The sequence below is a fragment of the Chenopodium album genome, chromosome 16 (genome assembly GCF_948465745.1).
Source record: "Chenopodium album chromosome 16, dcCheAlbu1.1, whole genome shotgun sequence".
In the NCBI taxonomy this organism is placed as follows: domain Eukaryota; kingdom Viridiplantae; phylum Streptophyta; class Magnoliopsida; order Caryophyllales; family Amaranthaceae; genus Chenopodium; species Chenopodium album.
The window spans coordinates 41,676,582-41,688,335 of record NC_137849.1 but is presented as its reverse complement, the minus strand read 5'-3'; the positions used below and the strand labels follow the sequence as shown (position 1 = coordinate 41,688,335).

At 33.2% G+C, this 11,754-nt stretch overlaps 2 protein-coding genes across 2 annotated transcripts; both read right to left on the bottom strand.

The window, feature by feature from the left end:
• Positions 1-300: 300 nt before the first annotated feature.
• On the bottom strand, positions 301-3,617 carry LOC145586539 (14-3-3 protein 10-like). Its single transcript, XM_081643396.1, has 4 exons — positions 3,052-3,617; positions 1,485-1,607; positions 690-803; positions 301-517 (listed from the first exon to the last, which is right to left on the bottom strand). The coding sequence occupies exons 1-4, from the start codon at positions 3,544-3,546 to the stop codon at positions 497-499; spliced, it is 753 nt and encodes a 250-aa protein (XP_081499522.1). The 5' UTR covers positions 3,547-3,617; the 3' UTR covers positions 301-496.
• Positions 3,618-7,052: 3,435 nt separating this feature from the next.
• Positions 7,053-11,548, bottom strand: LOC145584326 (putative disease resistance protein RGA1). Its single transcript, XM_081641192.1, has 4 exons — positions 11,257-11,548; positions 10,923-11,207; positions 8,566-8,871; positions 7,053-8,473 (listed from the first exon to the last, which is right to left on the bottom strand). Exons 1-4 carry the CDS (start codon positions 11,546-11,548, stop codon positions 7,053-7,055), a joined length of 2,304 nt encoding a protein of 767 aa, XP_081497318.1.
• Positions 11,549-11,754: the final 206 nt, after the last annotated feature.

Sequence of the window (11,754 nt, the reverse complement as noted above, 5' to 3'; positions counted from 1 at the left end):
TAGGCTACCAGAGACTGCCGAGAGGATAATAGAGTAGTCACAGTGACAGTACATTAAAATGAAGAGAATAGAATATGCCTGAGGATAAATCCATCGACACTTTCAAGACATTTTTATTGGAAATCATTGATATGGACTACTGATGCTACTTCTGTAGAGATGACAATAAAATCGAGAAAAAGTTGTTCCTGTAAAATTTTAAAACAAAACTATATTTTGATTCAAGCTATGCTTGCTTTGTATCTCATCTCAACATATGAAGCAGATCAACCAGCAACTATATGGACCAGTGTCTTGGTATGCCTCTCAAAGCACAAAACTTTTATAAAAACCAGATAAAAGCAGAAAATGCATTATGAACTATGAAGGTCCAAATGAAACATAGTTTCATGAGCGATACTTGAATCCATGTAACAAGTTGACAGCAGTATCTTCAAACAAGAAACGAAACAATTAACACAACCTATTAACCACATTCACCAGCACTTTACATCCTCTATGATTCGTCCAATTGATCCTGCATATATATGAAACATGGTTAGACAAACTAGGATTCCCAATTCTATTAGTCGCAGATTATATAGCAATATACACAATTGCCGAATATATATATATACACTAATATACTTTGTATACTCGTAACCAATAATGAAGCATGTGAATGTAGAGTTTAGCATAGCTGTACAGACCTGGTCTGATGTCCAGAGGGTGAGGTTGTCCCTCAGAAGTTGCATGATAAGAGTGCTGTCCTTGTAAGATTCTTCACCCAAAGTATCCAGCTCTGCTATGGCTTCTTCAAATGCCTGTCAATATTTATAAAATATAGCAAGTTATTATTAGATACCCTACCACATGGAAACTGTCAAATTGAAAGTATCAATATATAACCAATGTAAGGCAACATCTAGGAATAAAACTGATTAATATAAACAGGCATCCACAAGCTAAGCTAAAATACTGAAAATACATTCAAGGTTCTCAATACAAATATCAAATCATTACATATGCAATTGGCTCCAATTTGGTGACCACAACTCACAACAAAATTAATTTCATAGAGATATTTACATTCAAAAATCTCAATTCATCAAGTCGAAAACCCTGCAAATGCATCCCAAATAACCATTCGTATACATATAAACCAAACATAAGTTAAGCCATTTTTCAGGTCATGAAAGCTATGGCATGTTCCTCTATAGTATCCAATGCAATATGCATCTATACAACTTTCATACAAATTGACAAAAACCAGCAAACAGAGAGCACGATACCATCTTAACATCAGATAATCAGAAACTACACCCAATGATGCAATAAACAGTTAGAAAGGTGGGAGTGGGAGAGAAGCATCTTCGTCATATAATGTTCTGTTTATCAGGCACTTCAGGATACTTCTACGACTGACGAAATAACTCTAGCAACCAGATAATTCTCTTAAGAACAATAAATATTTAAGTTATATACATGGGGATTAGCTTAATTACCTGTTTGGCCATGCTACAAGCTTTATCAGCAGAATTGAGTATCTCATAGTAAAACACTGAGAAGTTGAGAGCAAGACCCAATCTGATGGGATGAGTTGGTGGCAAATCTGTAAGAGCAATTTCCTGGAAGACGAATTAAAAAAAAGTCAGGTAATAAGCTCAATACCATACTTGCTACTTAAAATATTTCTAAGCCAAAACCACAGTGGTGAAGAAATATCTTCCGAATTCCAGACAACGATAATCAGATTGAAATACATGAGAAAATAGCCACAGGAAAGCTAGACTGGATACTTCATATTTTTATCTGCATATGCAATCCCTACTATTGAAACATGTCGACAGATCAACAACATACAATCTCTCAGATCCAAACAGCATAAAACCATATACCTCCAGAACCCCTTTATTTTATACCACCGCAGAGATCAATTAGACAGATCTGTCAAGCCAAAGCCAGAGAAATATATGCAACTCATTGGTTTTCTTTTCTTGACACAGATTTCAAAATAATATGCAAAGACATCGATGACCCAATAAACACTCCTAGATAAATCTTATTTGTAAAGAGTCAATGACTGAAGGCTATAATCCAGGTAGCAAGGATCAATGGTTACATCACAAACCCTCCATATCTGCTTTCTGTTGATCGTAACACTCCTAAGACGCCAATTCAGCTAAACTTGCAGATTTTTAGTGCTGAAAGAAGCCTTCAAGATAGACTCTAATCAAATTATGCCAACAATTCCAGAAAAGTGATAATCAAATCCATTACTCAATAATCAGTACTGCCTCACTCTATCCTCGCACTCCACTTCCAAGATAAAACGAGCGTGAGCTAGTACACTACCAGTACATTAGTATTTAATACGGAAACAAATCTTTGAATTAAACTTCATCCAATTCCAGAGAATCAACAATCCTGATCAAATAACACTTCAATCTAGCTTTCAAAGCCATTAAATCAAAATATTCTTCTCACCAACATTCTCATCTTTATTCTTCATTTCAACAACAATATTCAGCCAACACATATTGTATCCACAACACATCAATATTCCTATTAAACTGCAGGAATGTTCTCAAATATCCAAAATAAATCCAAATATTCCTATTTAAACTGCAGAAATTATCTCAAATATCCAAAATACATCCAAACCCCTATTAAACTGCAAGAATTTTCTCAAATATCCTAACTATACATCCTATAAAACTGCGGGAATTTTCGCAATTATCCAAAATACATCCAATATATGCATAATATTCAAGTATCAAATCTCAGTCATTCCATCAATATACTCTTTTCAGTAACTAATCAAACAGCAATAATCACTCATTCAGCCATTGTTAGCAAGAATCTCAGTTATTCTTCCATACCTAAGCATATAAAGCAGCAAAATCGAAGCATAAATTCAAAGATTCTATCAAAAGAATAAAGTATTACACAAAAAATAACATATACAAATCGAATTAAAACTTTTAGGTCAAAATCAATTCAGACAGATCTCCGCAAAATCGAACATCTAAACCATAAAAACGGCAAAAAAATAAAAGAAAACAGACAAACCTGAGCAGCTTTGTAAGCATTCATAGTATCTTCAGCAGCAGTTTTCCTTTCATCACCAGATTTAAACTCAGCCATATAACGATGATAATCTCCCTTCATCTTCAAGTAGAAGACTCTAGATTCACTAACAGAAGCAGTAGGAGTGAGATGAGAATCAAGAAGCTTGAGAATACAAGCACAGATATCAGAAAGCTCAGATTCAACTTTTCCACGGTAATCCCTAACAAGAGCGACATGGTCGTCGTTCTTGCGACCTTCTTCTTTCTGCTCAATGGAGGAGACGATGCGCCAAGCAGCACGAAGAGAACCGATGACGTTTTTGTAGGCGACGGAGAGGAGGTTGCGCTCTTCGACGGTGAGTTCGCTGCCGGAAGAGGTGGTGGTGACGACGAGTTTGTCCATGTAGTTCGCCATTTCTTCGTAGCGTTCAGCTTGTTCGGCAAGTTTCGCCATGTAAACGTACTGTTCTCTGGTTAGGTTGTCAGGAATCGCCATTGTTGAGAGGTTGAAGAAGGAGGAGAGAGAAAATGGTGGTTTTTTTGGGGGGGAAACGGGGGCGAGAGGAGGTTTTGGTTTTATGAGAAGGGTGAGAAGAAGAATCTTGGAATGTGGGCCGTTTTTTAGAATGAGGTGGAAATAGAAATATTAAAGGGAAATAAAATATTGTCAAATTGGTGAAATTGTTAAGCAAGTTGTGTTGCATATAGAAATATCACAAAGGCGTGGAGAAATTGATGATTGAGGGATGTGCAAATGTGTAGGTGGATAATTTTAACAATTTTTTATTGTTTTGAATATTTCCTTCGTTTTTAAACACTTATTCCATTTTTCTATATACGAGTTTTAGGAGAAATTAGATAATGTAATAAAATATGAAGGAAATGGGGTAGGTGAAAAATAAAAAATTGTAAAAAGCAAAAGTAGTAGAGAGAATTGAAGGAGAGACATGAAATTAATAAAATATGATTAATGGTGGGTCCACTAGGTGTGAGAAATAATTAAATATTATAAAAGTTTTCCAAATAAGGAAATGGAACAAGTATTTAAAAACGGCCAAAAAAGAAAAATGAAACAAGTATTTAAAAATGGAGGAAGTAATATCTTTTCTAAATGGAAATATTATGAAGTACGGAGTATATAGGTTAGTTAAGGTTGACGCTTGAAAATTGGAGAAAAGGTAACATAATTTCCACTCCAAACCACAAGCAGTATGATGTTCAAAGACCATTTTTTAGATGCTAACCATTTGAGTTGATCAAGACTTGCTTGGCCAATTGGCTTGACCTGGAAAATTCTCAACTTCGGGTAGAATTTTTGGGTAACATCTCGACCAATAATAATAATAATATATTGTTATTATTAAACCAATCTTATATATAATTGCAGAGTCAATTCACCACAGCCCTTCAAATCCCCAAAACTCAAATCTCATGCATTTGAGTATTTTTTTTTTATTTTTTTTCAAACTAATAACTACCCAAGTACCCATCTCACATTCCCACTATATTATTTATTTATTTTTTAATTTTTTAAAAAAAACCATCAATAAAGACAATAACTACCCATCCCTGTTTTTTTTTTTTTTTTTGGTTTTTTATTTTAATTTTTTCTAGGGACTGCAGTAATTAATAAAAATTTGCTTATTTCTAAACACTACTAACATTTCATTTTGTGTTATTTTCTTTCGCGTATAATATATCACGGATATACAGTTCCTTTATCAACAATTAACCGTAGCACTCTAAATCCCCAACCCTTCAATTATATGCATATTTTTGGGGATTATCCTATAAACAATTTCCACTTCTCTAATCATTAAAAAAAAAATGTGCATCACGCTATTTGCGCGACTGGCCTCACCGAATAGCTACTTGCAAAGATAAAAAATAGACCTATAACACTAACTAAGTAACCCCTATAACACAGAACGGGTAAACTCTTTAGATTTAACAAAGTAGCCCCCATAATAGCTGGCCATATTATGTGGCACTGGCAACCCACATATAAGAGTCGGCCATATTTTTTAACCGAGTCTGATTGGAAAAAAAAAAAGGAAATGTTGTGAATTGGTAATGGGAAAGATAATTTTAATTTGTTGAGAGTTAGTAATTCATACAATACAGCTAGTAAAATGTACGGAGTAATTCTTTAAAATAAAAAAATACCTTGGTTGTATGGATGCAACCAGAGTTCATGCTCCATCATCTGTGGCCTTGTATAATTTCACCATTGATCTCAATAAACGGAACATGTGAGATTTTGTGCCATTCAGATCCAGAATCTTCTTTGGCACTTATTCTTTCTTTCAAAATTGGACAACGTTAAATGATGATTCTTTTGAGATTTTGGGGAAGATGCTTTTTGGCAGGTAGATGTCTCAACTTGTCGCAATCCCATAACTCCAAATATTCAAGAGATGAGAGGGTGCCTATCCACTCTGGAAGTCTTTCCAACTCTTCAAATTCAACAAGTATTAGAGATTTAAGGTTAGGGAGGTGGAGCTGAAGTAGTTGTTGAGGCAGACTATTCATTTTTGAGGAGGAAGCCCCAGTTTCTCTTATTGATAAACATCGTTGTATCTCAAAATGGCATATTGGTAAATAGAAGCAACTTTTTTAATATTTTATTTTATTTTTTTGTACTTTTTTGTTTCTAATCTTTTGTCCCCTCACCTTCACCAAATCACCAGTGTACTCCATTAATGGCATCAAACCACTATAAACCATAAACTACCATCATCGTATTGCTCATAAACCACCATCATCTTCGTCGTCCCCTATTTTCTTCGACCTCCATACCTTTCCGGCGGCTTCGCCGCCGAATTAAACGAAAAACCCTAATAAAAATAGAGAAATTAGGACTTGGTTAACCCTTTAGGGCATGGTTCGACTTCTACCTTCATCGAAGATGTTCATGTATTCTGATTTCTCCATTGAATTTCATAAAGTAGGTGAGAGAATGGAGAACAGATGGAGGAACGAAGGAGAAAGGACTGAGGAAAAGAATGCCAATTTAAAAGCAATTTACATAATTAGCCCCACTTACATACCCAAAATGACAGAAATATCCCTTTGAGATACTTATCATGTTTATCAAGAAGAGAAACTTGGAATTACCCTTCATTTTTTGCTGCTTATTTTTTGATCTCTCATACAATGTAAGTTCTTCAAGGGAGTCATTGTGTTTATGAAGTGGAGGAGTGATGGTGTGGTGGTTGTCATTACAGAACACCATCAAATAAGACAAACACCTTGTACCGGGACTGGGAGTATTATCTCTGCTTTCTATTTCATGCTCCACATCAGCAACTAAATTTTGAAGGTGACGAAGATGTGGAATCCACTCTAGCACTGAACTAGTTGCATCATGAATATTCAAACTCACAAGGCCATGCAATTTACTCAAATCTGGGATGGGATGCTTTAGTGATTCACAACCAACTATTACTAGTTTTTCCAAAGATGTGCATTCCGTGACACTAGTTGGGATCTTTTCTAACCTCCTACAATTTGTAATATTTAATATACGCAAGGAGGAAAGACCCTTGAACATTTCATCAGGTAAAGAAACCAAGTTGGAACAACTATCTATATTTAACACACAAAGGGAAGAGAGACTAGACCCATGGAACATATCATCTGGAAGACTATCTAAGGCCGTGCAGTTTCCAAGTTTCAAATGCTTAAGAGAGACGAGGGAACTCAGACCACTGGGTAAACACACTAACTTTGGACAATCAACTAAACAAAATGTCTCTAGCCTAGAACAATTTGACAGAGATTGAGGTAGGCATTTCATCTCAGGCATGGATTTAACAACGAGGGAAGTTAGACTACCACTTTTGTGATATTTGATTATATCCAAGGGTTGTTGACACTCACCAATTGTCTCAAGACATAAAAATTTTAAGGATTCAAACCTCAAGGCTGGACTTGTTTCCACAATTTTTAGCTTACGACACTTAGCTATTTCTAAAACCTCAAGACATGTAAATGGGTCTGCTACAGTGGTAGCATTAGTGAAGTTACACTACCAATTTTGTGATACTTAATTATATCCAAGGGTTTTTCACTCTCACCAATTTCCTCAAGATATAAACTTCTTAGGGAATTAAAACTCAAGGCTGGACTTGTTTCCGCAACTTCTAGCTTAGGACACTCAGCTATTTCTAAAACCTCAAGACATGGGAATGGGTCTATGGTTGCTAATGTGGTAGCATTAGTAGGGGGGAGGAGATTCAAATTTTTCAAACTTTGAAATCTGTAAATTCGAAGTTCTCTTAAAACTGGGAAAAAACCTTTTTCTAGACTTTTATTGAAATGATTATTCTCATTCTCACTACTGTTTAACTCTTCGCCTATATATTCCACATTAGGGAAACCATATAGACACAAACCCCTCAAACTAGGCAACTTCCCAAGATCGTTAATAGGAAGGTGTTGGCATTCACGACCTGATATTGTAAGCCGTCTAAGACTGACCAACTTACACAATACTTTTGGTAGCTTCTTTAGCCTCGTGTCTAAGAGAATCAATACCTGCAGCTGATAGAGTTTGCATATTGAGTCCGATAAAGTTTCGATTGGCTTGGAAGACAGATCAAGATATCTCAAATGCTTCAATTTCCCAATGATAGCCAACACTTCTTCTGTCATCCCTTTGTCAACTAATATCAAAGTTCGCAAGTATCTTGCTTGAGCTAACACATTCCAACTTGGGAATTTACCGCTCCATACATTCATTGTTCGTACCTGCTGTATTATTTCGTCCTTCAAAGCTTTGCTTTTTTCCTCTTTAAAATCATATAATACAAGATGGTGATGATTCAATGAAATGTATGGATCAACAACTTTAGCGTCCCAAATGAACAACTCCTTTTTCAAGATATGGATTACAAGATCATGCACTAAATCGTGCATCTTGCATATCCATATTTCTTTTCCTGTGTTATTCTCTCCCCAATTATCCTCCTCTAATTGTAAGAATGAGATATTCAACAAAGTTTTGAAATAGTCTTCCCCCATCTTTTCCATTGTCAAAGTTGAGTTGCTTGTATCAGTTTTAAGGAATCCCTGAGCAATCCAAAGATCAATCAGCTCATTCTTCTCCATTATGTGGTCCTTAGGGAAGGTTGCACAGTAGGCAAAGCATTGCTTCAAAGAAAGCGAAGGCAAATGCTGATAACTCAAAAACAACGACGGTAAAATGTAATTTGGATAATTTTCCGATGAAGTATCCCATACTTCATTTCTCTCTATCGATTCCCAATCTTGTATCCTTTCCTTCGATTGAAGTAAACCTCCCATAGTTGTTTTTGCCAAAGGAACACCGTTACACTTCTTAACAATCCTATGCCCTACCTCCATATGAGAAGGAGTAGGAATATTGACCTGTTTTTCAAATAATGTCCAACTATCCTCGTCTGATAATCCATTCAACTCATATGGTTTACGAACCCCAGCACTCGTTGCAACCTTTTTACTACGAGTGACGTGGTGACCAAGATCACACTACCTTGACGACCCTTAATTTTCCTCAATTTGTTTTTCAATGAATCCCACAGGGCTTTATCTGCAGTCCAAACATCATCAAGTACAAGCAAGAACCTTTTGCCTTCCAACTCTTTTTGAAGTTCTTCCCTAATTAGTTCCATGTTAGTCAAGTCGCATTTCTTTAATGAAAGCAATTCAACCATTTCCTTTAAAATTCTTTCAACATTGAAATCCTCAGATACACATACCCACATTTTGTTATCAAAATGTTTTGTAACTTTCTCTTCGTTATGGTATAGAGCTCTTGTTAAAGTTGTTTTACCAAAACCTGATTATTAAATAATAACAAAATTCAATTACGTAGTAATGATGAGGATTGGGTAATATTGTAAGGATAAAATATTGATCTTTATTTACCAAAAATAGAATAAATCACAACCTTACAACATTAGAAAGAGAATAGAGAAAAAATAGTATAGTGAACTATTAATCTCGTGAAAAAAAGTAATTATTTAAATAGAAAAACTCAATCTAAATGTTATTATATGTCATTTGCATTTTTGTTATTTTATTTCCTTTTTTATATTGTTATTTTATTAATCGAAAATGCATAAATAATTCTCCATATAAGAGAAGGAGACTAATTTATTTCATATCTCCCATAGGGAGAATAAAATCTAATTTTTCATGTCATACCACCCACTCACTTTAGTAGTCGTAAAACCTAATATCTACCTGTTTTATCTGTCACATTCACCAAATCGATAGATACACATTACAACTTTTTATCTTGTTCACCACTCACTAGTATACATTTCCTAAGCAAGCTTACGACTCAAATATATATGATAAATATTATATGCATAAACTTTTGCATCATTTTTTTAACTTAGTTTTAAGAAAACGTTACATTAGATATAATTTTTTTTTTAATTTCTAAGTAAATATTATTTTACTTTAGTAATAAATATTCACAATTTGAAAACTCTAAATTTAACCTAAGATATATGTAATGTAGATAGTGATTATATAAAGTGTGAAAAAAAAAATACATATATTGTATACTGTATTTAAATAAATTAAAATAGCCCATTTTTATTTTGATTAATATAAAAACTATGAAAAAATATCATATTGAAAATATAATTATATATATAGGAAAAAAAGAATATTAAAATTAATTAAAAATATATTAGAACAATTTATATATCAGTATATAGGAGCATAGGTTGATAACATATATAAACTAGTTTTTAAATATTTACAATAATCAAGCTAGAACAATAAAAATACCATGCAAATTACTCCCATCTTCCCGATTAACTTTGTCCAATTTTATTCACTTGTCCGAATTGTCTAATTCTATTCATTTGTCCGATAGAATTAGGTAGTTTTTAACAAAAAGTCCTTTAGAATTAAAAAAAATTCTTACAAAAAGTAACGAAACATTCAAATTTAAAAAATAACACATCATGTTAGAATTTAAAATTTTCTTATTTTCAAGTAAAATATTGTATAGTATTTAAAATTCAACTACCATTATCTCAGGTGTTATTATAGTAATCATATGATCTTTCCAAAAAAAAATAAAAATAAATAAATAAATAAAAAATATTATGGTAATTATATTATCATATATTTTGATAAACCTTTGGCAAAAGTAGTTTGAGCATCTGGCAATATTTAGTTGCACGTTATTTTTTAATTTACCTTATCTTTCCTCCTTACCTTTATCAATATTGTTAACAATTTTCTATATATCTTAACATAGTTGTGGGATGCTGTTATATTTGTGTTGATATTGTCCTAAAATTGACAAATGGATTAATAATAATATGAATATTTCTTTGAATATAATACCGTATTTATATAAATCATTTTCACAAATATCTTATATTGTATAAATGACATAGAGGAAGTAAAACAATATTTTGTAGAATATATATGGAAAATAACGGTCTTAATAGAAAAATGAAGTTAATCTGCATTGAATATATTCTAATAAGAATATAATGTAATAAAAAGTGGCGGAAAAATTTTCACGCATATGACATGCATCATTCTAGTTTCACTTTTAGTATATAGATAGTTATAGATTAGTGTTGTTTATAATATACTATCACTTTCACCGGCGAAAATTTCATCAACTTAGTTCAAAAAAAATATTCTATAAGATAATAATATTGTACAATAACAAACTTTGGATTAGGTTATATTAATTAGTTTTGATTTTTTTTTTTTTTTTTTTTTTTTGGGTTGTTGTAAATGGAGGGGAGTTTATTTTGAATGTAATACGGAGTAGTATATAGTACCATTAACTTAATATGAAAAACAAAACAAGCAAAATAAATTTAAAAGAACTTGCATTTTAAAATTTACCTCCAAGCCCAACAATGGCAATGGTGAAGAGATGTTCCTTATCATTTTCTGGACTACACATCATTTCGAGTAATATTTGCTTATCATCCTCCCTCCCTATAACCTCAAAAGCACTTGCATTTTTCCGAATAATCTCCAGGTTTTCCCTCCCAGCATTGCTAGTGGTGGGCACACTCTTGTCTAGCAGCTTTACTTGTTTGAGGCCTATTCTCTTAGCCTCCTTGTCTAGCTCATCGAACTTGGAAAGAATCTCAAGTACCTTGTGAGTCATCCGAAAACGGAAAACTACAGGGTTATTAGAGCAAGAGAGGAAATTACACACTTTTTTTCTTACGCGTGAGATTCTCACCCAGTTCAATTTTCTTGCGTATAATTTCATAGTCGTAGTCATCCATTACATTATCAGCAAAATAAGCAACATTCTTAACTTTTTGAAGCCAACTATCAACACTTTGATTATCATTATCACTTCTTACACCATTAAGGAATGCTTGAGTGTCATTAAACCTTTTCTTAAGATTTTCAAGGTGACCTTGAAAACCTAAAGCAAGTTTTATCTCCTCCCAAGCTTGAGCAGCTACAAATTCAGATGTCGCTTTTACAACGTCTATTGCTAAGTCTGCCATGATATGCAGATTGTTAAGGCAAAGTTTTTTTTTTTTTTTTTTTTTTTTTTTTTTTTTTTTTTTTTTTTTTTTTTTTTGTGTGTGTGTGTGTGTGTGAGGGGATCGACGAGAGAACAAAAGAGGTGGGTGGTACAATATGAATTTTACTTTATTGTATGTACTTAATTAGTTTTGTAGACAATGATTTAATAAAAGAATATGTGAAT

Excerpts from the sequence above, each read along its gene's own strand:
- LOC145586539 (XM_081643396.1), bottom strand. The coding sequence starts at position 3,546 with ATGGCGATTCCTGACAACCTAACCAGAGAACAGTACGTTTACATGGCG. Across the intron at positions 804-1,484 it reads CTTGTAGCATGGCCAAACAG|GCATTTGAAGAAGCCATAGC; the intron begins GTAATTAAGCTA and ends AAATATTGACAG. Across the intron at positions 518-689 it reads CCCTCTGGACATCAGACCAG|GATCAATTGGACGAATCATA; the intron begins GTCTGTACAGCT and ends ATATATATGCAG.
- LOC145584326 (XM_081641192.1), bottom strand. The coding sequence starts at position 11,548 with ATGGCAGACTTAGCAATAGACGTTGTAAAAGCGACATCTGAATTTGTA. Across the intron at positions 11,208-11,256 it reads ACTGGGTGAGAATCTCACGC|TTTTCCGTTTTCGGATGACT; the intron begins GTAAGAAAAAAA and ends ATAACCCTGTAG. Across the intron at positions 8,474-8,565 it reads GAAAATTAAGGGTCGTCAAG|ACGAGGATAGTTGGACATTA; the intron begins GTAGTGTGATCT and ends ATGGATTATCAG.